Source organism: Calonectris borealis, chromosome 29, assembly GCF_964195595.1.
Source record: "Calonectris borealis chromosome 29, bCalBor7.hap1.2, whole genome shotgun sequence".
Lineage (NCBI taxonomy): Eukaryota > Metazoa > Chordata > Aves > Procellariiformes > Procellariidae > Calonectris > Calonectris borealis.
The window spans coordinates 2,149,424-2,175,659 of NC_134340.1; the positions used below are offsets into that span (position 1 = coordinate 2,149,424).

General features: G+C 56.3%; 1 protein-coding gene and 1 long non-coding RNA gene across 5 annotated transcripts; one reads left to right on the top strand and one right to left on the bottom strand.

Moving 5' to 3' along the window:
• Positions 1-834: 834 nt before the first annotated feature.
• Positions 835-14,318, bottom strand: ADAR (adenosine deaminase RNA specific). Of its 4 annotated transcripts, none has more exons than XM_075176236.1 (15): positions 14,200-14,318; positions 10,547-12,094; positions 9,022-9,208; positions 8,794-8,945; positions 8,260-8,401; positions 7,852-8,069; positions 7,446-7,602; positions 6,276-6,447; positions 5,601-5,694; positions 4,051-4,179; positions 3,807-3,940; positions 3,128-3,310; positions 2,614-2,726; positions 1,916-2,043; positions 835-1,618 (listed from the first exon to the last, which is right to left on the bottom strand). In XM_075176236.1, the coding sequence occupies exons 1-15, from the start codon at positions 14,301-14,303 to the stop codon at positions 1,378-1,380; spliced, it is 3,702 nt and encodes a 1,233-aa protein (XP_075032337.1). In that variant the 5' UTR covers positions 14,304-14,318; the 3' UTR covers positions 835-1,377. The 4 variants fall into 4 exon arrangements, with proteins under 4 accessions (XP_075032337.1, XP_075032335.1, XP_075032338.1 ...); XM_075176234.1 differs by having other exon boundaries at positions 10,547-12,097; XM_075176237.1 differs by lacking the exon at positions 14,200-14,318 and adding an exon at positions 13,296-13,721 and having other exon boundaries at positions 10,547-12,097.
• Positions 14,319-14,916: 598 nt separating this feature from the next.
• Positions 14,917-17,498, top strand: LOC142094151 (uncharacterized). Its single transcript, XR_012677612.1, has 3 exons — positions 14,917-15,194; positions 15,290-15,759; positions 16,011-17,498. It is a non-coding gene; the product is annotated as an uncharacterized LOC142094151 (long non-coding RNA).
• The last annotated feature ends 8,738 nt before the right edge of the window (positions 17,499-26,236 follow it).

Below are 26,236 nucleotides of genomic sequence, written 5' to 3' on the forward strand. Positions count from 1 at the left end.
CCGCAAGTCCCGGGATAGCAGGAGGGTGTAGGGAGCACGGCGGGAGCCCCGACAGCCCCAGGCACAGCACCCCGAGCAGCTGGCAGCGTGATGGGGGAGGAGCCCCCAGAACCGTCCTTGCGCCGTCGCTGCCACCGGGGCCCTGCTCCCTGCGCAGGGGAGCGGGGGATGCCGAGGCTGTTGCCAACCCTTGCACCTCTGCGCCGCAGTCAGCGACCCAGCGCCGCCCGGCAGCTGCCGGCAGGGTGAGCTTGGCCACAGCACGTCTGCCCAGGGCATCCTTTCCTGCGGCGCAGGGAGAGATGCACAAGCCTCACGACTTCTCCTTTTCGGTTTGGGCTACACTTCCACGTCAACCGCTTCATGATCTCTTTGTCCGATCTCACTGGTATCACTGCCCCGTCCCAGGCAAAGCCGGCACAAGCTGTGCTTGGAGAAAGGGGCTGCTCTACAACATCTCGTAAACTTGCTGTTGGAGGGGAACAGCGTCTTCACTCCTCACCTTCTGCAAGGGCATCTGGCGTTGAGACAACGCGGCCTGCAGCCACCACCAGCCTCCCAAGTGACCTCCCGAGACCGGAGAGGAGATCCAGAGACGGAGGAGAACCCTGCCCCGTCACTTCAGGGTACACTCAAGCCCTCAGGGCTCCATTCTGCCCGATGAGCCCCTGCTTCAGGCAAGAGGCTTAAGCCACAACTGCCACAGCTCTACACAAGATCATTCGTCATTTAGAAAAAGCGAACTCACCTCCATTCCTCTCCAAACCTCACCCAGCTCTACCCAGGGCCCCTCTTTCACTCTGCAGGAATTAACACCCGTGGCACAGAGCCAGCTATAATACAGAAACTTTCTTTTTTTATTATTAACGCGGAATGTTATGCTGGTCCTGGCGGCTGTTTTGCAGAAATGGGTCCCGCGTCCCAGCTCAGACGGGCTGCCAGCCACCTTCTGACAGAGACACATAAAACCAGCCAGTCAGCTTTTTTTTTTTTTTTTCCCCTCAAAAGAGAAAATTTGCCTCAAAACCTGCCAGAGGGATCTGTAGTGCACAGTCCAAAGGTTTAGTGCTCGCAGTCTGAGAATCCCTCCGGTTTCTTGTATCTTCTTTTAAAAAAAGAGGAGACGAAAACATAAAAGTAAACAGGGACTGAGCCTGCTCTAGTTTAAAAAAGGACAATAATTTTCATGCATGTTTTAAAAAGAGAAAGGGCAGGGTCTCAGAGTAACAAGAGCAGAGAGAGGAGGCAGCCAGGCCTACAGGGGAAACTGCTGCACGCTCCCGATTCCACTTCAAAAAGAAGGTGGTGAAAGAAGGACGCAAACACCCACGCACACGCCTGTGCACGCTCACCCCCCCACACACGCAGGGCATCTCGTTATGCATCAGGGAAAGAGAAATTATCTTCCTCTTGGGGTTTGCGGATCCAGCTGCCGTAGCCCATCTCTTCCAGCGTGCTGAAGAAGCACTGCTTGGCTTCTTGGTACTCCACGGCTGCCTCCTTAGCATCCGAGTACACCGAGAGGTTCTGCAGGTCTTTGCAGTTGTTCTTGGCACATAACTGCTGGAAAAGGGCGAACATTTTCCTCTTGGACACACGAGACACCTCCAGCTTCGGTCTGAGAAGGAGACAAAGGCAGCAGTGAAGGACATGACACTCAGAAGAGCAAAGAGGAGCAGGGGGCACAGGGAGAAACCCCCAAGGCGATGCCTGCGAGATCTCTTGGCTCAGCGGGGCTCTGTTGTAGGGTCCGGGCTGGGCAATATTTTGTTTCGCTTCAAGAGCGCTCGTTTACATCAGTTTGAAATTCCCCTCTCCACGTCAGGTGCTCTAACAGCGCCGAGCGTACTCGCCACTTCAGAGCTGCCCCCCCTTCCCCAACCAGAAAAGCAGCATCAGGAAAGGCTCCTCTTACCCATCTACTTTCCCTTTTGTGCCATCCAAGACTTCAATTTCGCTTTCATCAGCAAGACACCAATTCACCGAAGACTCCTTCGTCTTGCCCGTCTGCCTTGCAGAGTCGTATACGCTGACTCGCCCAACCTGCGTAAGAAGTGAGAGGGTTTAACAGGGGTCCTGCTGCGCGAGCTCGCTGGTAAGGGGAGCCTCTTGCCAGGGGACTGGGCGCACGGCACCCACCACCCCCTGCTCTCTGTGGCGGAGCCTAGCGTTTACTTTCCATCCCAGGTGCTTGGTGCTTTGCCTGTTAAAACCCCAGTTACCCCACACTCAAGGTCCCCCGCCGCTGCTGCTTTCGAGAGGCAGTCACACCAGCTCCGATCTTACCTGGGACATGTGAAATCCGAGGCGTTTCCATCCCCTGCAGGCAGGGGTTCAGCTCATCCCAAACTCCCGAGAGCAGCAAGCGCTAGGTTCTTACTAAGCTGAAGGCTACCGGGGTGACCTTGGTCTCCTTTTCCCCAGACCAAGCCATTGCCAGTAACCCCCGGACGCTGTGGGATGACACAAAGGGGGCAGGTTTCTGGCCATTAGCCTCCTGACCCTGGCTGGAGAGCTTCTGCCAGGTGACCCCCCCTGCAGAGCGAGGCCCGAACCCAAGGGCGGAGGTGGAAGGGGGGACGGAAAGACGAAGAGGTGCCAAGGCCGCAGTACCTCAGGGTGGTTAATGCGATACGGAGTCTGGAGCTTCTCCTGCAGCACGTTCCCATCCCTCGCCACGCGGCAGCAGATTGCACGTGTTAAATGACCGTGACTGTACAAGTAACCTGCGAAGACGGACGCGAAGGCGTTAGGAAACGGGAACGGCACGGGTGACGGACGGGCCGAACCCCGAGAACCACAGCGCTTCTCACAAGCTCACGGCCATGTGGATCAGCAACAGCTACGCGTACCCTGGATGTGTAAGATGAAGGTTTATAGACTGCAGCGTTTCTCACTGAAGACATAAACAGGCAATTTTTGTCTCACCCTCCTAGATCACATGTGCCTTCTAAAAATCAAGAACCTTGAAGAAAAACCCACTCCACCCACAGCATAAAATCCACAAACTCCCTTTTCACTTCCAAACAGCGCAGCTGTGCCAAGAACGACGTTTCAGCCTGTTACTCCTACAGCCCCCACAAACAAGCTTTTCCATCACTTGGGGAAGGGATGGCGGGTCGCATACCAAGTGTAACAGAGCTGAGATAAACCGGCTCTATGAAGTGTGACAGCAATGCCCCTTGCAAGCCGAGTATGTTCCAGCGTAAGATTTTGTCGCTGCAGGACATGGTTCGCAACCGCTCCCCGTGCTGGATCCCGTCCCACGTGGGCACAATGTCACTCGATTCCACAGGAATGGTACCTTCCCCTGCACAAGAGAAGAAGAAAAGCTTTTCTGTAAAGAGTCAGATATTCAATAAATCAAAACCCCATCAGCAACTGCACAAGAAACTATCTTCTATGCACGGGCACGGAGTGACCTCGGGAGTCAGTCTGTCTCCAGGGCTGGGGAACATTTTAGTATCACATGAAAAAGGGAGCTCGGTACTGATTACAGCCGAGTCATTTTTCACATGGCTGAAGCAGAATGAAATAGCGCTTGAAAGGGAGGTCAGAGGCATACAGGCTTTGCAGCAAACTTCAGCCGTACTCTTGCTGGTGTGGCAGTTCAACAGGCAGAGTGGGGAAGGAGAAGGGACTCCCTCTAATGCCCCCATCCCTTTTACCCACCCCCTTTGGCTCCCGAATGCTTCAAATCCCCCAACAGCACCACACAGAGAGGGGTAAGGAAACTCCGGAGCTCCAGAAAGGCTCAGAGGAGAGGACTGGAGCCACCCCGCCGTGCAGGGAGCGAGCGCACTCACCGTTCTCCACCTTGGTCCGCAGCTTGCCTTGTTTGGGGTTCTCAAAGAGAGGCTGATGCTGGGCTTGCCCCACCACGCTCGCCTGATCGCTGCAGGATTTATCAAAGAGAGCCCCGTCTCCACAAGGTGCTGTGCTAGAAAACAAACACTCCGCAGGTTAGCACCGACTCTCAGAAAACAGCCAGGGCCAGGGGTGCGATAGCGCTGCTGACACCGCTCACTCCCTGCACAGCCCCGCACAAACCTGACGTAGAGGTGAAAGGTAACGCTGCTCTTTATTTTGAGTCTCTTCCCTCCCGCTGGCTCAAAAATGCTCTCTTCTGCAGAGGAAGGATTAGACGGGTCATACTTCATCAACTCACTATAGAGAAACCTGAAAATAACAACATCCCGTCAAAAAACTGCTTCGCTCCTCAGACGAGGAGCATTTCAATCCAACCACTGCCCGTGCCGGGGACAGGCAGGGTCCCAAGCTCTGCCTCTGTCGCACCAAGTCACCTGCTCCTGCCGCACGGGAGAGCGAAGACCAGGAGCCGCGGCTGAGAATACTCGGAAGCCAACAAATAGCATTTGGTGCTACAGAAAAGGCATGAAATAAAGCAGATTTCCTACCATGCAGAGGACACGCAATGGAAAATAAGCGTTCTGTCAGGTGAGCAGAGGGAAGCACTGGCAAGAGAGAGAAAGGAGCCTGGCTGCTTGCGTGCATCTGATCCAAGCGTGAAGAAGACTTCAAGGTTGTTAACGTAGCGCCTTTAGTCAGCACCAAGTGTAAAAAGCCCCACGGGCAGCTGAAGACAAGTGGTATTATTAGCACAACGCCACTATCTGTTTACAATGACTGGGTCTTTTATGGCTGCTTCTATCAGGGACAGGGAAAAACCTTGAGGTCTCCAACATAGCGTCAAGGACTAAAGAAAAACCGCAGCTTCAGAGGCTCCTCAAGCCTGTGCAGGGACTTATTTTGCAAGGAGAGGTGGAGCTCACCGTTCTCCTCTCTGACAGGCTCTGCTGCGCCAGAGCAGCCCAGCAGCCACGACTGTCAAGATTAACAGCCGAGACAGACAGTAAGCAAGAGCGCAATCCTCGGACTTTACACCTTGCCGGGGATCTGCCCTCAACCCCTTCCAGCGCTGAGGAACGCACAGAGTGTAGTGGCAGCAGGCAAAGGCTTTAAGAAAGCGGCCAGCTTTGCTGTTCATAACTGGGAGGGCAGACATTAACAAGGCACGTCCAACTTCACCTCACTTTAGTTTAAAAAAAAAAACCAACAAAACTGCCACACTGAATGTTTATAAAGAGAAGAGAACAATTGTGCAGTTTAGTTGGGAAAACCCTTTCCAACGGATGAAAAAGGATTTCTGACTTATCAACGCAAACACATTCGATACCTTTTCCTGAAGCCTTCTACACCCAGATCCAGAAAGGCCACAAGTGGACCTGGCCTGCAGATTCCCCAGCACCTTGGCTCAGAGCTGTGCTCAGACTGAAGCCGCGCGCTGCGTGCCGGCCAAGCGGCCTCTGCGGGATGCTTTATTTTAAGTACATCAGATGCGGCCCTTGGGCTCTTGGCAAGTTTCCAGTTCGGTACTAATTTGGGCACCATTCAGCCATGGCCCTTTCTTATCAGAAATAACTTCCCTCTATTTAACAACACACGGGTAAACAGTAGTGTTAGAGGACCACAGCCTCTCTCAACACAGCAAGGAACCGTCACAGCTACATCCCTCTAGAATGGGTCAGCACCTCTCGGCAGGCCCCTCTCCTCCTCCTTCACGTTTCCCCTCGTCTCACCTCACAAAGCCTCTTCGAGAAATGATTTCTGCATGACAGTCATTCACTGTCTCCCCCTTCAAGCTCAGCTCTTCTCCTTTCACGCAACGGTTACCTGAAATAAATAAAAAGGCAAGTGTCCAAGTCAACGCACAGCTTCACAGAAAGAGGGAGGGTTTCGTCTGGCTTCAAGTTTTACTTCTTTGGGCTCCTGAGCAGCAGCAGCACCCCGACTATTAAATCATTATCCTGATCCAAGCAGTTAGGAAAATAAAGGGACAAAGAGCACACACTACTTTAGGGACAGCAGAGACTTAAATTGCCACAGGTTTAGGGGCAGTGTCCTTTTCAGCGCACCACTCTGGGTAGAAGTGTGGCAGCTAACTAGGAAGGGAGCTAAGGTACATGCAGCTGAGAAGCTGGGGGATCTTGCGCTGTACGATGCGAGGAATCCATGCTCTGATGCACAGACTAGCGCGTAGCAATGCAAGCAAAGATTAAGAGCAATATAGCTGCAGGCACATTTGCTTTGTTCTCTCTCTGTAAGCAGATCACTTGTGACACCATGCGAGCCCTGGGAACGTTTCTTGCCCTCTCTGAAGAAGCCTTCAGCGAGAGCCATTCCCTAGACGCAGCTGACAGGGAATCTAGCGGGGAAATGAGAGTTCAGCTTACGCTGGAAGAAGCTGTTCATACCCGTTCCGATGCTGACCACCACTCCCAGGCCCTTGTTTCCTTTCCGCATGATGATGGCGGCCAGGATCTTCCGCCCAAGCAGACTGTGCTGGATGCGAGCAGTGAGGGTGTTGAAGCGCTGGTGGCTCAGCATAGCCATCTGATCGTGTAGGGTGCTGCCGCTCACGGGGAGCTGGAACGCGGACACAAGACCAGGATTGCTAAGAGACCACGAGCAGGTCACGGAATAAAACGACTCAGGAAGTAGCTAACCTGCTATCCAAGCAGAAGGCAGGAACACAGAAAACATGAGCTACAGGCAGCGCAATTTTGGGTGGAGCGCACGGACAGTATCCTGTCAAGGGGTGGGTGAAGTTCTTCTAGGTATTTCTGGGAAAACCCCGTCCAATGCTTTGAGTTCTGCTTTTAGCGCATCATTTAAGAGACGGCGGCAAGCGAAATGGGCTGAGGAATGGCCTCCCGAGGTTGCCAGGGGAAACCCCCATCACAAAGGAACAAAAGCCATCTCGCCTGTTCCCAGAGACTCAGCCAAGGAAATCTGTCACTGGCGTTGGAGGAATTCCTTCTCTGGCTGCCTGTGAGGAGACTGCACAGTCGCTCCCACTGCAGACGGGCACTTGCCTCCTCTAGCACTGCTGACCGACAAATCCTCCCTGATGGCTTTTCTATTTAGAGCCACAGCTGCTGTGCTCAGCTGTGCAGCCTGGAACGTGGCTTTTAAGAGATCGCAAAACTCTAAGTGTGATTTAAAGCAGCACAGGTTTGGGACAGCCATCCTGACACAACCAGAGCCTTGCTCTTATCTGATGCATGAGTTTTTTGAGCTGACACACAATTTTTAACGCAGCATGAAGGAATTTGGAAGGAGGAAAAAAAAAAGGCAGAGAATTAAAAATAAGCCTGCTCCTGCTCCACCACAGGAACACATTTCAGTAGCTTGTGGAAGAATCTGATGATCATTTAGCCCTGAAGCAGGCGCCAGCAGGAGAAAAGAGTACGTCTGTGCCCTGAGGAAACATCTAACCCACTTCAGGAAAATGTCAGCTTATTTACAACTTCAGAGAACAAAGATCTCGCAGTTGATCTTGAAGGCATTTTTCTGCTGGACTGAACGGCACAGAACAGGCAGGGCTACAAAAGCAGTCGCAGCTTTGGAAGAAGAGGATTTACCTCGGTGACGTTCATCCCTTCCATGCGCTCCATCTTCTCAGTTTCCCCGATCAGGACTCTGAGCGCTGCATCAGCTGCCTCCTGCTTGCCCTGCTTTTTATTGTGTGCAGTTACAGCCGGGAACCAACGGCCTCCAACCTTCGCCTGATAGACAAACCTATAAAGACAGCAGCGCACCAGGTTTCTGAGAAACCAAGAAATCTACGGATTTCAGTCTGGTTTTTAAATTCTCTGGAGGGGAGAGGAATGGAGGTAGCTTATTGTCATCTGGACATAAGGTTTGGCAGCAGCAGCAGCTCGGCCTGTTGCCATCTCGAATTGCATCAGGAATTTTGCATTCTCTGCCCTTTCTTCAGGACAACAGCAGCAGTGCAAAATTTCCTCCCGGACAGATGCAGCTACTTACTTGGGGTCGTGGGGAGGTCCTGACTGGTCAATGAGTTTGAACTCTGCGGCAAACCCATTGGAGCGGGCGTATTCCAGCAGGCCACTGACAGGGTTGACATTAAGGTATTTGATGAGCTCCCCAACACCCTTCGCTTTCGCCACCTTGGATTCATCTGGAGTGGCGATCCACGGTCCACAGTTGTGCATGGACTGGTCACCATGGGGCTTCACGACAGGCTAGAGCGGAGTTAGACGGGAGAAGGCTGTTAAATACCGAGCAGCTGGTATTACCGCAGGCCAAGAGCGCTCAGCAAACCTCTGCTAGAGCCAGCACGTGACCTCGTGGGGTGAAATGCAGTGGAACGTGAAATAAAGGGGGGGGAACCCAACCCAAAACACTTGGGTCTTATAAAGAAGCTCTTTGTACCTGTTCAGGCAAGACATGGGGTACAGACTCTCCAGAAAGAATCTTCACAGCAACTTCTGCTGCCATTTGCTTTGCTCCCTTCTTGCTGTTTCCTACCACAGCAGGGAAAATTTGGTCACCCATTTTCACACAGTAGCTGAACCTGACAGGACATTATAGCATATGAAAAGTGTTAAGCATAAGTGTCTCAATCTGTTTATTATCCCCTTCTCCCAGTTCAAGTTAAATCCTTCTGGGTTATCTCCAATTTAAATCTACCACGATGGCCCTAAATACTCCCGGTAAAGCACTACCAGGACTGGAACCTCTTCCTGGTCTGGTAGAAGCAGCAGCTCCTTTCTCTGGGAAAGGGCATTGGGTTTGGTCTCTTCCTGGAGGCAGATGTCTCGGAGGAGCCATGCCCAGACTCCTTGGACAAGAGGAGCACTCAGCTAGGTCAGGGACGAGTCCAGGAACATGGGTAGCGTGCTGAAGAGGAAAGATATTAAGGAAAGGGTTTCTGTCCTCCCCAAAGCTGACAACAATATGCCATACCTAGGATCATGAGGTGGGCCTTCCTGAGAGAGCAGCTGGAATTCAATCGTGTTCCCCGATTTTTGTCCGTACTCCATCAATACGCTGATAGGGTGCTTCCCAGGAAGCAGGTTGAGATGAGTTGTCGCAGACGGCAGCTCTGGATGCAAAGGCTACGGCAAGAAGATGGAGGAAACCAGTTTCAGACACTGTTTGACCAGCCTCACAAGTAAAGAACACAAGACTCACCAATTCTGGTTCAGAGTTGTCAGAGGGAAACGGCTCTTCACATTTAATTCCACCATGTTTTCCATTCTCCGCTTCACTCATCAGGACCTTCATAGCATTAGCTGCTGCCTCCTGTTTAGCGAGTTTTTTGCTCCCTGCTTCTGCTGGTGGGAATCGGCGCCCATTAATCACTGCCTGGAACTTGAATCTTTGAAAGAGAAAACCAAAGAGGTAAATTGAGAGGCAAAAGCACGGTCTTCTCAGGGCAAGCAGGTAAGGCTGCTCTTGGAACTCAAGTGAGAAGGAACAGCTAGCTCCTGGCTGGGAGAGCAAACCCAGGCTGCCATGGGCAGAAGACAAAAATACCAAGGGTGCCCGACAGGTCTGCATCTGGGCCTCGTTTCATCGCATTTCCAGAGCTGTTCATGACAGAGGAGCAGCTCCAGGTTTTGTTCTGAAGGAACAGGATGAATTGCCGTGTTCCACGAGCACCAGAAACGCGTAATGGCTGTATGCGAAGAGCAGTTAGGTTACGTCTCCTGCACAGGGACGAAGAAAGCTTAAAAGCAGCCTGCGCTGTTCCATCTGCACCTGGTCATTTGGGGTCACTCGTCCCTCCGGCATTTTCCCTGGCTATCCGGTGCCTTCACACCATCTCAGAGAGGTGCTGCCTCACGTAAATCTCTCGCTTTTGATGCTTCTCTCTCCTCCCTGTGAACTCTAACAAAGACAGCTTCTTTTCTGTCCTCCAGCCCTATACAGAGGAAATCTGCTTCCAACGAGAACGGGTCAAACCACATTTGGAGAGGTGTTATGGGGCTGAATCCATTCAGATCCCTCCTTACAAAAACAAAACAAAACCAAAAACACACAGCCTGGGACTCCATCTTCAGAAATTAGGCCAATTTTCCTGTCTAGCGGATCTATTGACATATTCCAGTGGCACATGTGGTGCTTTTCACTGTCTCGCTGGTGCTCAGGAACAGCCACGATTTAGCAAGGGGAAGCAGGACTCCAGAGACTGGCTCCGCAAACCCTGGTGTCATGCTACGTGCTCTGCTCGCAGGGGCCGCTCTGACCTGCTACACCACAGAAATGTCCAGAGCGGGTTCACCTCGTGATATCTGCACCCAAGCACTTTGTTCTGGACTCCCTTTATACCACTTCCAGGGTGAGAGCACCTTGAGAGGTAGCTTAGAAATACCAGTTTCTCCCTATACAATGAAATTGAAAGCCAAATGATTAAATCAGACCTAGCTGAAATGACGAATCCCACCTTTGCTGCTCAGAATGAGGTGCAGGGTTGCCAAAACTGGGCTACCTGGGGTTAAATTTTAGCCTTGTTTTGGGTTTATTTAATTGGGTTTTTGTCGTTGGTTTTTTTTTTTTTTAAGCTGCTGCAAGAAATCAACTAGGCTAATCCTTCCGAAATGCAGTAAACGTTAACGAGCAGGCCCTTCAGGACAAAGTTGAGTGGGTGAAGTTAGTTGAAGTCAGATCATTTTAAGCAAAAAGACAACTCAGGAAAGGAAGGAGATTTTCTTACCGTGGTTCGTGAGAGGGTCCGCTCTGCTCCAGCATGGCAAACTCACAGTGCTGGTAGGTGTACTGGGAATACTCGGTAAGGCCACTCACTGGGTTCTTCTCCTGACAAGCCATCAATTTCTCTACGGGCGTACACGGGAAAGCAGTTTCAAACTGGGCGGCGTAACTGGGGGAAGACTGGGAGTTCATGATGGATTCTGACTCATCAGGCTGCTTGTTGATGGCGTTCAGATTATCTGGGATATCATCCGTGGCCCACTTGCCGTTTTCGGAGTTATCATAATTACTCAAACTGGAGAACTCGGGCTTGGTGTTCTCAGGCAGGGCTGCTTCCATGTCACTGGCATCGCTCTGATCAGTTTGCCCCAAGGGCTGCTGTCCGTTTTCTATACTTTCTTCTTCCGATGTTGTCATTGCTGGGGAAGCTACGGTCATCTCCTGGGGACATGGAGGAACAGAGGAAGGTGGAAAAGCTGACTCAGGTGTGGGATCCGCCGTTTGCATTACCGCGCTGGCCTTCAGCCTCATCTGCATCCGCTCACGTTTCCTGTCTGTCAGGGACCACCGTGGGGGGTTTGTGTTCTGCTTGTGGACATCTCCCAGCTTTTCCAGAGCGCTAAGAAAGGCGTTAACGTCCTTGGCCCTCGAAAACCCAATGTTTTTGGCAAGGTTGAGCGCCGTCGTTTCTGCCACGCTGAACAAGTAGTTGCAGATTTTGTCCTTCGTCTCAGCCATCACGGGATCGGCGTCTCCTGAGCCAACTGCGCTCCTCTCTCCTCCTCTGCTCTCACAAGTTGGATCTGTGCGACCACCGCTATGGTCAGCGGGGCTTCTTTCTCTCCCTGCGCTTGGGCTGGCAATTCTCCACAGTGGCGGCGTCTCTCCACCTTTGTGCAACTTGCCTTCTCGGAAGAGTTTATACAAAACACGGTTGACCTCTTTCTTTTGAGTTTTAAGTTTACGTGCAAGATCATGAACTGTACAAGTCTTCCCCTCCCCAAGCTGCCTGAAAATCGTCAGAATTTCTTGTTCACAGTCTCGTCCAGCAAGAGACAGTCTCTGGAAATTCAGCCTGATGGTGTCAGAATCTCTCTCCGAGTCCTCCTGATGATGGGACTGAGGAGGACAATAATGTGGCAAAGTTCCTCCCCACGGGCGCTCGCTGGAGAACCTAGGCCATCCCGCTCTGCTGCAGCTGGGTTGCCATCTCTCCGCAGGAGCCGGTGCCGCAGCTCGCACGCCTCTGATGTGCGATTTGTTGTGTGATCCCTGTCCCTGGAGCAAACAGACTTCAGTGTCCCGCTCTGTTAGGAACTGCTGGTGTAAAAAGGTTTCCTGATTAGTTTCTTGTGGGGTATGAGGGCGGTTAAAAAAACCTTGATTAGTGCTGGGGCAGTTACGTCTTGACCGGGTAAGATACGAGCCTCTGCCTCGACCAGCGCCTCTGTTCATAGCGCACTGCTGGGACACACGCGTGAATCGGGCCGCCTGTGCGCCAGGAGAAGGGGAGCTGCGATTCACTCTGCACTCTCCCGTCCTGAACAGGCGCCTGCTAGGAGGAAAAACAGAGAATTCAGAACCTATTTACACAACTATAGGATTCCAGAAATTCAGCTTAAACAGCTTCCCTGCTACCGAGGCTTTTCAAGTACCTTCACCCCATCAAGCTTTCCCGTTTTCTACCGAGTCTAAGTTATTCATGTCAACACAATTAGCAAACTCTGTGTCTGCCCAGCACAGAACCCAGCAGTCAGGAATCGCAGGCGAAGTAAATCACGAGAACCAGCTTTAGCAAGAGTGACCCTCTGTTCCCGTTGGACTGAATTTCAAGCTAGCTGCACAGGGGTGGTTTGTCTTTCCGTGACGCCTTCTGTCAAAGGCTCACCCTGCGCTTCCGAAACGCAAGCCAGTTTCACTCCTCTGCCCTGAGGGAGAGAAGAATCCCAGGCCCGCTTTACGATCAGAGAAATGGGGGCAGAAGGAGGTGAAGCAGTACAAGGAGGTGCAGCGGCTCGCACTGTCACGCAGGACAGAGCTGCAACAGGCCTGCAACAGTTTTTAGACTCATGGCCAAAAAAAGTCTGAAAGCCCAAATGCCCTTTGCTTCCTGCACGTTACGTGACCCGTAGAGGTAAAGCATCACGCCACAGGGGAAGTAAAGCGATAACACGCAGAGAAATTGGATAGGTGTGCAGCTGTAGCCCAAATTTCACTCATATTACAGACAGTTGTGCCACCCCCCTCAGGTACGGGATGTAAGTCTAAACTTTTTAAAAATAAGGGATGTATTCTAGTTCTTTGACAACAGCTGGCTGTGAAACTGAGTGGATAAAAACATGCAACTGATACCTGCTGCTAGGTCCTCCTGGTGACCTCTTTAAGTCACCTATCTTCATAAAGATAGCTTTTCCGATGCAAGTCTTATCTTCATAAAGCTCTTTTACCTTCATCAGACACACCTCAAGGTCAACTTAAATTTTGCTTTCATTAAACAAGTTCATTAACAGCCTCCAAGTGCACCCAGCTGCCACCATCGTGACTTATTTCACCAACTCCGATAAACACGGGCTCCGGGTGCAGTGCTGGGGAGGCTGAGTGCAGCAAGGGGGGTTCCCCCTTCCCGGCTTCAGGGGGGTGGTGGGGCCACTGCCCCCCTACTCCGTGAACTCGTTTTAAAAGCAACCCCTGAGCCAAAGGCAGGACAGAAATCCTGGCAGGCAGGAAGAGGGTTTTTTAGAAAATGCTCTTACCTCGGTCTCGTCCATACACCTAATTCCCTTATTTTGTAAGAAAATAAACTGAAAAAAGAAACCCCGACCCGCAGAACATCTCCCGGGGAGGGGAGGCGTCGCCGGGCGAGCTGTGGGCAACCGGTTACCCCGGCAAGATGGCTGCGAGCTCCGTTTCGGTTTCGGTTCCCACAGCGGCCTCGCCCCCGCCCCGCCCGGGGAGCTCGCAGGGAGGCGACGCGGCTCTTCCCCAGCGGGAGGCAGGATGCCGGGCTCGCCGAAGCACGCTCGGCTTTGTGAGCGCTCAAAGCCCAGAACGTCCTTCCCAGCGGCGGACACAGCTGGGCCCGGACCGGGAAAGCAAACCCCGGAGGGCAGCTCCTTCCCCCGGTACCTGCGGCACGGCCCGCCGCGCTGAGCACGAGGGGCTCGACCGGCCGAGGTCCCGAAGGCACCGTGCGGGAAGGCGGGCTGGGAGACGGGGCCGCGAGCACCGCGCCAGCTCCCCCAAGCCGGGACTCAAGCAGAAGAGCGGCGCCGAGGAAAACCCTTTATTCCACGCGTTCCACCCGTGAAGCGCGCAGGGGAGGGCGCGCCCCCGGCCCCGACAGGGCCCCCGCGGCTGCTGGGACACGATCACGCCGCGTCCCCGAGCCCCCCGGGGCTGCCTGCGCTGGAGGCCGAATCGCGGCCTAGCGCCCAGCGCGTCCCCGTCCCGCCCGTGTCACCAGGCCCGGCGGCAGCCGCAGGACACCCGCGGGCCGGCTGCCGGCTCGGCTCCGCTCCGCCCAGGAGGCCCGCAGGTGCCCCCGACGCTGCTGAAGGCCCGGCGGGGCCCAGGCTTTAGCGGCGAGGCGAGGCCCGGAGCCGGGCCGGGCCTGCCCCTGCCCCCGCCCCGCAGCCGCCGCCCCCCGCGCCCCCTTACCCCCTCCGCTGCCGCCGTTCGTGTCGCTGCCGGCGCAGCTTGATGACGTAAGCGAGCGCCCTCCCGGCGCCGGCGCACGGTGCAGGCAGCCGCGCGGCGGCCATCTTCCCTCAGGGCAAAGCGCGGCGGCCATGTTTAGCCAGGGCAACGCGTGGCTGTGCCGCCGCCGCCGAGCGCCAAGCGTGGCCCGGCTCACCCGCCCTGGCTCGCTCCGCTGTGGGAGAGGCCGCACAACTCCCCCCCTCCCCCGCTTGGGAGGCAGCATCCGCTCCCGCCGTTTCCCGGGGCACCGCCCGCCGCACCGGGAACGGTTTCCTGAAGTGGCGGCGCGCGCGCCAGTGCGCATGCGCCCCAGCCCCGCCGGACCGCGCATGCGCCCTGCGCGCCGCCCGTGTGTCCCCGCGGCGTGGGGAGCCCCCGGGGAGGGATCGGGGGGGGGGGGTCCCCCCCTCCTCCGTGGGGTCCCATCCCCTACGGCCCCTCCGTCCCCGGCGGGCCTCCCCGTGCCCTGTGGGGTTCCACCTTCCAACGTGGGCCCCCCGTGTTCCCCACCGGGCTCCCCCCTCTCCATGAGCCCCCCGTGTTCTCCGCGGGCCTCCCCCCTCTCCACGGGCCCCCCATGCCCCGTGGGCCCCCCATTCCCTATGGACCCTCCATCTGTGGTGGGGCTCTGCTGCCTCCTGTGGCTCCCCGCTCATCCCTCGTGGGGCTCCCACATCCCCTGCGGGCCCCCTATGGTTGTCCCCCCCCTTCCCCCGTGGGGCTCCCCCTTCCTCCACGGGCTCCCCATTTCCCGTGGGACTCCCCTCACCCCCGTTTTAATACATGTTTTTTAATACCAGAGCTGCCCCTCCAGCCGAGGCCCGAGTCACGTCCCCCCTGTCCCACGGTCCTTTCCAGGAAGATGGAGCCGTTCCCCTCCCTGATCCCAAACCAGGCACAGCCTCTGCTCCCGGCGGATCCTCCCTTTCACGGGCAAAACCCTTCCTAACCGTGTGAGTTAGAAAACTACCGGCAGAGAACAGATTGTTCCTGTCTGCTGCTTTGCCGCGTGCGCGTAAATAGTTGTGTGTCATTTACCATCTGGCAGAAGGATCCGAGCACCGAGGCGGCGACGGCGCTGGCTGCCAGCGGAGAGGCGGGAGGTGTACCGGCACCGCGAGTGGTTCGTACGGCTCGGAGGCTGCCGGCGGCTCGGGGCAGCGCCTCTTTGCTGCGGTACAACCGGCGAGCGATAGTCACATCTAGGACCACCAGACCGGGAGTCCCCAGCCCCTCTTCTGCCAGGGTGGTGGATGCGGAGGGGAGCCAGGAGGGACGGGCGTGGGCTCTGGATGCATTTTAGGGGGCCATCTGCCTACACTTGCCCGTGAATGAGCAAAACTCACGAGGACGAGCTCCTCAGAGGACCCGGGTCCCTGCCAGCAGCTCTGCCCATCCCAAAGAGATGGTGGCCGTGCGTGCCTTCGGGTGGGGACCCTGCACCCACCGCAGCCTCTTCCCCGTGGCTTTGCGAAGGCATTTCAATGAGCCTGGAGTCACCGCAGGCACGCAGAAACGGTGAGTCAGGCCCCAGAATTGCCAGGCTCGGCTGCTGCTCACGTTCAGTGATGTTTTTTTCAAGCTGAGGTTGAGGGTTGTTCAGGGTTTGGGTTTTTTTTCAGATGATTTCTGGATTCAGAGATTTGGGGGCTTGCATTTCCCAGTTTGGTTTTGGTGTGGTGGGTTGTTTTTTTTTTCTGTAATGAGGAGACTCATTTTCTAAAAAAGGACCCCTCCACCAGCTGAAATTGTCACATCTTTATTCCTAGGAGGATTTGGGAGCACAAACCCCCCTGCCTGGGATGAGGCTCACGGCAGACCTGCAAACGCCGGGGGTCAGGCGCTACCAGTCCACGTAAGCACCGTCTCCCACTCACTCCGCCAAAGCACGAATGACTCCGCAGCACGCGGAGCACACGACAATCAACTCCTCAATCTGTTGGGTTTTTTTTTTTCCCCCCCTTTTAATTGCTTGTGATCACTCTGAAGCTTTAAGCCAGCCTCGGTGAACGTGATTCATCTTGGCTGCTGTTAAGGCAGAATGGGAAGGTTACAGCGCCGCTCTCCACTGCGTCGACGTGATAGAACCTGCCCGTGAAATAATCTATAGCTGGCGTTATGGGGCCATATATCCTCTTGCATTGCAACACCCTAAATGCAACAAATAGCCACTTAATCGATACGAGTTCATTCTCCGTTCTCCTTCTTTATGGAAAATTGGGCAGACTCCCAACCTGTTTCCATAGGAACGGGCTGGGAGACTGGGAGAACCGCCGGCTGCCCGAGGCCCGGCGTTAACACAGCCACGGCGTCTGCTTCGCGCCGGCAGAAGCTCCGGCGGCCTCCCGACATCGCGGCCACGTAAAGCTGAGTCAATTTGTGGTGGAGATAAGGAGCCGCCAGCCGATAACCGGCTTACGTGCGGGTGCCTACGTTACCCCCGCAGAATTCGGCGGAGGATGGAGAGGGCTCCTTTGCTCGCCTGGCACCGGCATCCCGGGATGCCAGGGCTCATCCTGCCCCCCCTGCTCCCCTGGGGGCTCCCCCAAACCCACCTCTTCCCCGGGGCTGAGCAAAGGCTTCCCCGCGCGATGGCAGCATTCGCTAAATCTCCAGCACCAGCTGGAGATGCCTCAGGTGCCTGCTTTGTTTTGCTTCCCTCTTATGAAATGAAATGAGAGGAAATAAATTGTAGCACAGCTCCCCCGCCCGGCTTTCTGTTCAAATGCCAGTTCTCAGCTAAGGCTATTGTTCCGCAGACTTTCATTTTGAACTGCTTTATTAGACGCTCTAAAATACCACTTCCTCGCTCTTGAAGGCAGCCTGTTCCTACAAGCGAGATAAAAGCTGATGGCTTGATTGCAAAGGAGACATTTTGTTACTCTCCTAAATCAGCTGACTGCATTTTTTAATTGAAGGCAGCCCTGGGAGCGGTGGTGTATTATTAGCCTTGCCGGTGCCTGCTCCCCTCCACCCCAGGGGCAAGCTCTGCTTTCGCACTGCCGAGGCAAGAGGTTCAATTAGGTTTTGGCCTTCTTGCAGAAGCGCCCGTCAAGCGCTCCAGGCTCCTCGGATGTGGAACGAGGAATTGGGCCGAGTCAGTTCCCACGTCCTCCCAAACGTCGCTCTTTCTTGTGTCTGGCCGCAGATGCACAGCTGGGAACCGGCGTGGCAAATCTCCGTAACTCCAGTGCCTTCAGTTCCCCTTGGAAGGGAAAAAATACTTTATTTTCTTCCGAGAGATTTTTATTGTAGCTATAAGCGTGGTGCAGGTAACGCACAGGAGACGCTGCCCCATCCTGAGCCTGGGGCTTCGCTCTGGGCACCGCAGAAAGGTGCTGGTTCCCAAAAGTGATTTTTTCACCTGCTTTGCCCCCTCCTGCTCCCGAGGGGCTGGTTCCCGGCTGGGGAAGCAGCAGAACTCTCCAGGGCATTGCACAAGCTTTTTCTCTCAAGGCTCCTCGCTGCTCAGCGAAGGGGTGAACCTGAGCTTCGATACAGCCCCGGCGGCTGCCATGTCTGTGCTCCCGAGACATCAGCAGCGATTCCTCATCTCGAGAGCTCCCGGCGCGGAGCAGAGGACTCTGCCCCATCTCCTGGCACCTCCATCCACGCGATGCTTGTACCCCCCCCCCCCCCCCCCCCCCCGGCGTCAGGGATGCGACAGCGCGCTCCCACGGCCTTTGTCCTTGGCTCTGAGCCGCCGCGGAGCCCGGCAGGGAAAGGCAGGTGGGGCTGGCACAGCTGCGGCAGGCGAAGGAGCCGGCGCGGTGACTCCCACGGCAGCTGCAGCGGTGGGAAGCAGCGGAGTTTTATTCCGGCTGTTACAAAAAGTACCCTTGAAAATAGGCAGGAGAAGGCAGACCGCGGCGCAGCCGCCTGCGTGGCGGGGGATGCCACGTGAGCCCAGCCTTCACCTTTAGCTCTTGGATGCTAATGGGCTCATCCGTCGTGTTTTTATAGCCATCACGGCGCCTGCTTGGCAAGACCTACCCTGCAGTGGTCTCTTCCAGCCTGGTGCCACGATGGCCAGGGGTTCCTCCGGCTCGGAGAGGGGCTGTGGGAAGACCGGCTGCTCCCACTGCGACAAAGCACGCTTCAGACGCCGGCGTTGCTCCTTGGCATGGCTCCAGCCTGGTCAGCCTCTCCCTTACCGAGTTGTCATCTCTTGGGTGGTGGCCGAAGCATCGCTGCAGGGTGTCAGACGGGGACCCCGGACAGACCTCGAGCCGCTCAGCACCTCTCAGAGCTTGTTCTTGGAGGGGGACCAGCGAGGAGAAGGGGGTTACTGTCACTGCTCTGAATTAGTGCACCCGATGTGGCAGTTCCCGGAAAGTGAATCAGTTAAATTAATGAATCCTCTCTAATGCCAGAATTCAAGGAGCTTCCTAATACGTGTCAGTCCACATGGCATTAATACTCTCTTCTGTGACCTTTACATCGCCATCCAAGTCCAGGTTCCCCTTTTTGCCCTTTGCTATTCCCTTTCATATTTAATATTAAATCTGATTTATCTGCAAGAGAGCTTTATCATGCGCTCAGACAAATCGAAAGGATTTCACAATCCCTCCCGGGACAGAGCCGCGGGTGAGAAAAGCATCGGCCCGAGGGTAAAAGGGATCCTGTGCAGCCCCGGGCAGAGCTCTCCGCTGCTGCTCCCCTGCCGCTCGTCACCATGCCAGCGTCCGATTTTCACCCGCATCCCTTGCGGTACTTGCCGCGGGGGTCCCTGCTGACCCTACCATTTTCTTCAAGGTCAGCGCTCGGCAAACCCCGGGGGGCTGCCCGGGGCGGGCAGCCGCTGCTCTCCGCTCCTCTTGATTTACGTGCTATTGAGCAGAGACTCTAATGGACTGTCTCACAGGGGGAAGCCTGGCGCAGTTGGGTCTCCGAAGGGCTTCCTCGCGTGTAGGACTCCTTTGTGCCTCCCACGGGATTCTATTACACCTCCTTTGCTGCTTTTTCTTTCTTCGCTGTGCATTTTTTTTTTTTGCTTCTTTCCTCACGCAGCACAAACCAACTGCCAGAGCCAGCGACACGCACTGATGGAGAGGCAGGAGGGCGGCTGGAGGGAGTGATGGATGGCACAGGAGATGCCGGCTGCAGATCTCAGGGACATGTACAGCACTTTAATTGGTCAGCCTGCACAGATTTCCTCACAAACAGCATTTTTTAATCTAGAAGAAAGCAAGAAACTGGAACGTGTCTTGCTTCTTTCATGACTTCCCTGGAGGCAGCAGCAGCACATTAAGGAAAAAGAGAAGGAGGAGGAAAAAATAGTCAGAAGCACCAGGTGGCTGAATATCTTGCAGCCTAATTGATTCCTCTTTAATTAGTACAAAACCTGTTGCTCTCAACCAACGTTCAGTGCCAGCTTTGGAGCAAGCAGCATCCTCCCCGGCCCCGTGCCAGCATGGCTTGGCGTGGCGACTGGAGGAGAGGATCCGCAGGGAATGGCGCGGGGTTGACGGTGCCTGGGAACCAGGGCCACCTCCAGCTCCTACGACTTTCTTCCAGGCAGCGAGAGCAGGTAGGAGGAGATATCGTCGTGTCGGCACCCGTCGCACACCGAGCCATGGCAAGGGGCTTGGATGGGACCATCTGGAGTAACTGAGACTTCACGGGGATTTCTGTGTCTGTGCCTGGCCTCGCTTGGGAACCGCTCACCGGTTCTCACCCAAATCCAGTTATTTTTCAACCGGAAAAGAGCTCAACTTCATTTTCAGTGAAGTAACTTCTCCGCTTTTTGCCTCTTGACTTTTGAAAGGACGTCCAAGCCTTTGCGTGGGTTTGAAACCAGGCTCTGCGCTGGCAGGGGGTTAGGGGTGACGTTGCCAAGCACATCAAAACTCACCCCCTGCAGCACCCCGCCACTCTCTAGCGCTTCTGGAAATGCCACCTTATGGTTTGAATTCTTTGGTCCTTCTGACCCATGCAAGGGCTTCCCCTGGTGCAGGGTGGCTGGGGGGACCCTCCTGTCACCCCGCGGCTTCTCCCCAGCAGACCTGGGAGTCTGATCCCGCTCCTGGCCCTGGGTCTCCGGTTCCGTTGAAATATCATCGTGGACGAGGTGATAACTTGTCTGCAGGTTTTGCAGCAAAGCCCCCGCCACCGGCCGGCTCGTGACGGTTGCCGTTGCTCCAGCACAGCACCTGCTCCCCAGCAGGAAACCCAGAAATACCCATTTAGGTAGAAAAGTGTCATTGACCATCGCATTTTACAGCTGGTCCCTGCTGAGAAACCCTTCTTACTGTGCAAGCTCCAGGCCAGCAGGCTCGGAGAAATGGAGATGGCTTCTTCCACCCTGATAACCGCGCAAAGGGACACAAAAGCCATTAACACGAGCCTGGAATCTTTTCGTGCAGATGCATCCTCCGTGGGTGCTCGCGGGAATTGCAGGCGCGTCTGGGAGAGATGAGGAAGCTGATGTGCAAATGCAGTGGCCTGAGCAGGAAGCTCAGGACCTAAAATACACCCTGCCAGGGGGACCGTGCAAAAATGGCACCGTCACAGGCTCCGGTGACTAAGGAATCCCAGCGGTACGGCCCCGGAGCAGGAGCCAGAGCATCCCTGTCTGGGCTCTTGAGAGCTCAGGAGCAGTTTTTGCAGCGCCGAGCTGTTCGGCTGATGTTGCGCAGACCTCTCTGAAGGCGCGATCTGGCCTGCAGACCTCACACCGCCGCGCGGATAATTAACAGTAACGAACGACCCTGTCGGTGCCTGGAATCCCAAGGCTGGGGTGATGAATTAGCAGCTGAGCAGCCTCGATTTTACCTTGGAAAAAGAGCCCATCTGAGATGAAGATAGCTGCAGGACAGGCCCCCAGCTCCTTTTATTTCTGCAGTGAGCGCGGGAGGGTGGTTACAGGAGGTTTTTCTGCCCGGGCTCGGGAGCCGTGGGCCAGGTCTGGATTGCCCAGCTGGAAGCCGCGGTTCCCCCTCGCTCACCGCCTGCCCCATCCCCTCGAGAGCAAAAGCTGCTCCGCAGGGAGAGAGGTTCACGGTTCGCAAGCCGGGGAAACGCCGGTGTGCAGAAGCTGTAGCTCAGCGCCGGAGCCGTTTTCCTGCCTGCGTGCAAACGCAGAGCCTGATTCAAAGACCCCGGTCCCCCCCTGCCCTCCCTCGTCCCCGGGGGCTGCCTCCCACGTCCTGCTCCCTCCCAGCGGGCAGGTGCCGATTCAAACCCGTGCCTTGCAGAGCCATTTGCTTGTGGTTTTCCCCTCCCTTGTGGAAGGCCAGCAGTTCCCCACTGTTTATAAAAAGCTCTCTCTGTAAAGAACTGTTGAGCAAAACAATAGCTTTTTTTTTCCCCCCGCTTCTTTTCCTCCGAAGCGCACTCCCCCTCCTGTCACCGCACGCCCCGGTGCTGCCATGGCCGCGTCGCCCTGGGATGGGTGAAGATGCCCAGACCCTCACACCGACAGCAGCATCCTCCCTCCCTCCCTCCTCGGGCTGGGAAAGCGAAGGGCAAATGACTGCAGGGAGGCGGAGATCCTCGTTATGGACATGATTCTCTTTCTCCTTGGAGAAGCCTTAATCCCAAGCCATTAATAAAAACAGATTTCATGCCGCACGCAAAGATGAAATGAATTTTGCCTTGTCTCTGTGGGCAGTATCAGAAATACAGCTGCCTTCGTACGTTAGGGCTCTGCTGCGCTAAGCCACTAATACCAGAAACGAAGCTCGAGGGTTTTAATCACCTATCAAAGAGTCCCCCAGACTGTTGGAGGTATTTTTAGGATTTACAGGTATTAGCTCAAAAAAAAAAAAAAGCGCCCAATTTATCGATTCATCATGGTGCAACTACTGCACATCACCCCCCTCCTCCTCCGCTGGCCCCACCACACCCCATAGCCGGCTTAGCCGGGGGGGGGGTCGTGCCTGTCGGCACCCTCCTGCCCTACGTATGGGGATGTGTTCGGGGGCAGCCGGTCCCTCAGGCGCAGCGTTGCCAGGCTCTGAGCAAGGCTTTTGACTCGTCGCCTGGATTTAGCGGCGCTCAGTGGGAAAGGATCCAGCTTCCCCGTCTCTCTACCAATGCATTCCCTCTGTGAAAGTTGTTTTCGTGCCCTTTGCACCCCAAGCCAGTTTTTATCCTCGTTTCTTTAGAGATGAGGGACGAACCGAGCCATTAGCGGAGCTGGAGGGAGCAGCTCAGCTCTGGTGGTCAGGGAAATCCTCGGGGACCCTCGGCGCAGAGCCGGAGGAAGGAGCATCCGCCACGCCATCGAGCTCCTCCGCTCTCTCTTGAACCACAGCGCACGGGAACCCCGACCCCCTTCAAAAAAGCCCTTTTGGGAGCAGGTGGCTGGAAAACACCTCGCTGCTCTCGGAAAGCAAGGCAGCTGCCCCGGAGCCGGGGACTCCCGAGCGGCAGCAATCAGCGCACCTGGTTTTACGAAGCGCCCAGTAGCTCCCAGCATGAGGGCTCCGGAGATGGTACCCCAGCCTCAGCAGCACAAGGGAGCGGGGATGCTTCCCCCTCGCCGGGGTCTCCCCAAAGCAAGCGGACGGACCCCGAGAGGCACAAAGCCGCTTCCCGGGGATGCTCAGCACCGTTGGGGGAACCACCACACCGAGCACAACCCTCGCGGTGCCGGGCTGTCCTCCGGCGAGGTGTAACCGCGGCAGAAACGCCTCCAACGTCGCTCCACAGCCGGACCCCGGCCCCAGCGGGGGGAAGAAGCGAGCTCCCAAGCCCAGCAGAACAGAGGGGTCTGAAGCATTTATCGATGTACGTATATATCATATATTTGTGTGTGTAACTATACATAGATAGCTGCATACTTACACACCCGCACAGGTAAATATTTATAGATACTGACCTCTTCAGATTAAAGTCCAAGGCACTTTTTACAGTGAACAGGTTAAAGCCATAGTTTAAAACACGCCTGTTTCTGGGTACAGCTCGGGTTTATGGCGATGCTGTGGGGACGGGCCAGTCCCTGCTCCCTTCCCCCCGGCCGAGAGATCGGACCAGAAGGAGGGATGTAAGCCCGGGGCCGGATCCTGACCGCAGAGACACGCAAGCGGCTCCCGCTGGGGGGTGCGTCGGCAGGTCGGGGCGTGCTGAGACCTTAGCGGGGGGAAGAACTTTGGGCAGAAGGAGCGGAGCTGGGCGCATCTCCTGCAGCACCCGGAGCACCGGAGCCCCCGGCCGAGAGCACCCCCCGGGGCAGGCGGTGCCGGAGCCCTGCCCGGTGCCCCACGGGGCTCCGAGTTGGCTCATCCCACAGGAAAACAACTAATCCCACAGAGCAGCTTTTCCTCTCCCCTGCAAAAGCCCTGCTCTGCCACCCCGAGCCCTCTGGGTGCCTGCAGAGAGGGAGCTCAGAGCCGGGCGAGGAGAAGCTGGGACCAGGGCAGAGCCTTGCAGCAGCAGCAGCATCTTCCCCTTCTCAAACTGCTGAGGAACCACCTTCCCCCCAGCAAACCTACCTGGTGGCCATCACACAGAGCTCCGAGCCGGCTGGGAGATGCTGGGCAGGAGAAGCCCAAGGGAAAGCGGTGCGGAGCGCCCTAGAAATCCCCAGCCACCCCCAGACCCAGCTGGCAGCAGGGGAGGCTCAGCCCTGCCCTCCCGGGGGGGGAACCAGCCCCTCTCCTCTGGCAGAGCTATAAAACCCCCGAGCTGGTCCTGGCCGTGTCCCAACGAGGGGCAATTGCCTCCAACAGCCGCCCCACAAGTGGGGGCAAAGGTGTGGGGCAGGACCAGCCCCAGCCGGGCAAGCCCAGGCAGCCACCGCTTGCCAACTGGTTTCTGCGGGGGGGGATTTCGGGGTGGCAAGGAGCCACCGGAGCTCGTGGCAGCTCATTGCTGCTGGGACCTGACCCTACTGGGTTTAACTGGTCTGGGAGGGGCAGGCCAGCACAGCTGCGACAGTAATAACGGTGATAACGATGACGGCCTGGCAGTGACTGTGACTCTGATGGGGAAGAGCCGGTCTGGGGGCTTTTAGGCTTTCTCTGGACAAAAGCAGCAGGAATTGGTCCCGTAGGCGATGCTCATTCCCAGTCGTGGTCACGCTCCGTGTGGGAAGACCGGCCGGGAAGGAGCATTGGGGCTGCAAAAGAAAATTTTAAGACTTATTTGCCCACAGATCTCGATCCAATGGGGATCGGGTCCAGCAGCCCAGGGGCTGGAGGTAAGGAAGGGACGCTCTCCGAGGCTCACGGCGTTCGGCAGCTGGAAGGCTGAGACGGAGCAGGCCCCGCGACCTCATCGCGTTTGTCTTTCGTGCTCAGGGCTTTGTCCTCCTACGCCATCGCAGCCTGACATCGAAGGGAGCAAAAGCCGTGGCTCCCCAGGGCAGGGCGTGAAGCCCCGACCCAGACACCTCCCGGGCACGGCAGCTGCGTTCCCTCGGGACAATTGACCCGGGAGAGCGGGATCGCTCCCGGGAACGCAGCAGCGCAGATCAGGGTTGCCCATACCCCCCCATCCCAGAAATGAGGTGTTGACCTGAGAAGAAAAAGCGAGCACGCTATTTTTCTGCTTGCCTCCTTCGGAGCAAACCCCGCGCAGCCCGGCTCCAGGGCGAGGGAGCCAAAGCGGGCAGGAACGGTCCTGCCTGCCTGCCGGTCCCCGGGCCAAACGCAGAGCAGCGGATTTCGGCAGCCGGCGTGGCGCAGACCGGCTTTGCCGGGGAGGAGGAGGAGGAGATTTGCATCCTCGCCCTTTCCTAGGCACAAGTGATTCCCTAATTCAAAGGGATCCTGCCCGTGCTGAGCCAAACCGTGCCGAAAGCCCGGCCGGAGGAGGGAAGCAGCACACCCGGCACCGTTTCTTCCACGAGAGCCTCCATCCTGGGGGAAAAGGGGAATTTTGGCTCTTGCACGGCTCGTGCCCGGGGAGCTGAGTCCCTCCTTCAGCTGGAGGAGATGACCGGGACGGGGAATGGCTTTCCAGAAACCGCTGAGACCCTGGGGAGAAAAGAGGGGGCAGACCTTGCCCTAGGGAGAAGCAAAGCTCCGGTGCCATCGGGCTCCGCGGGTTTGGACCTTTAGCTTTCAGGTAAACGGGAACGAATTCCTGGGGGGTAAAGGATAAGGAGCGTGGGGAGCCTGCCTGGCCGGGGCCCCGCGCCCCTCCTCTGCCACCCCTGGCCTCCGTCCTCACCGGCAGCAGCGGCTGTACTCAGAAACAGGCATTTTTGGCAGCAGGCTGGCGTCGCTGCCTGCTGACAACCGGATCGGGTACAAAAAGCATAATTGAAAGTTACAATAACCTTTATAATATAGCAATATATTTCATAGTTAAAATAAACTATTATGCTTTCCCCTAGTGTTAAAAAAGAAGCGAGCAGTACAGAGGCAAGATGCAAACCCAGGTCGAAGCTCCTTAAGTCCGGACAGAAACGGTCTGTGAGTTTGCAGAGAGGACGTGGTATTTTTCTGGCGTTTCTAGGACGTTTTTCCTCGCAGGTAGCGGAGGGAGGAGGTTCGTGGAGAAAAAAAAAAAACCCGAGGCTGTGCCGAAAATGAGACTGGCTGTGGCTGGGTGGGTCCTGGAGGGGCTTGGGGGTTCAGCCCCGATGGTGCGTGGGGTCGGATGCTTCCCGGCTGCGGGAGGTCGGCATCTCTTTGGGATTATAACTCTGCGTCGCAGTTTTGTTCTTTGTGCTTTTCCTCCACCTCGGGCGCTGGTCCCAGCTCTTCTCTCTGCTTGTTCCTTTGGGGCCGCAGGCTCCAAAATGACGTTCTCAGGTGTGCAGGGAGCATCCCACCCCGGGGAGAGGGAGCCGTTTACCGGAGACCTGCCCGTCGCTGCCGGGAAGGGAAGTCCCAGCTCCAGCTACCACGAGCGTGAGCCCTGGGCGTGAGCCGGGGGCTGCCGCCTGCACCGCGGCGGCTCAACTGCTGGTGACCGCCAGCCGCTCGCAGGGAGCGGGGGCACCCCAAGGCCCCCCCGGCACCGGGGGACGCCGCGGGCTGGACCGTACTGGGGGCTCCCCCCGCCCTATGCCTGCCCTCACCGTGGCCTCGGGGCGGCTCCC

What these genes read in the sequence shown, in the direction of transcription:
- ADAR (XM_075176234.1), bottom strand. Translation starts at nt 14,303, where the DNA reads ATGGCCGCCGCGCGGCTGCCTGCACCGTGCGCCGGCGCCGGGAGGGCG. An exon ending in ACCTTTCACCTCTACGTCAG is followed by an intron (nt 3,941 to 4,050) that starts GTTTGTGCGGGG and finishes TTTGTTTTCTAG; the next exon opens with CACAGCACCTTGTGGAGACG. An exon ending in ACAAAAGGGAAAGTAGATGG is followed by an intron (nt 1,619 to 1,915) that starts GTAAGAGGAGCC and finishes TCTCCTTCTCAG; the next exon opens with ACCGAAGCTGGAGGTGTCTC.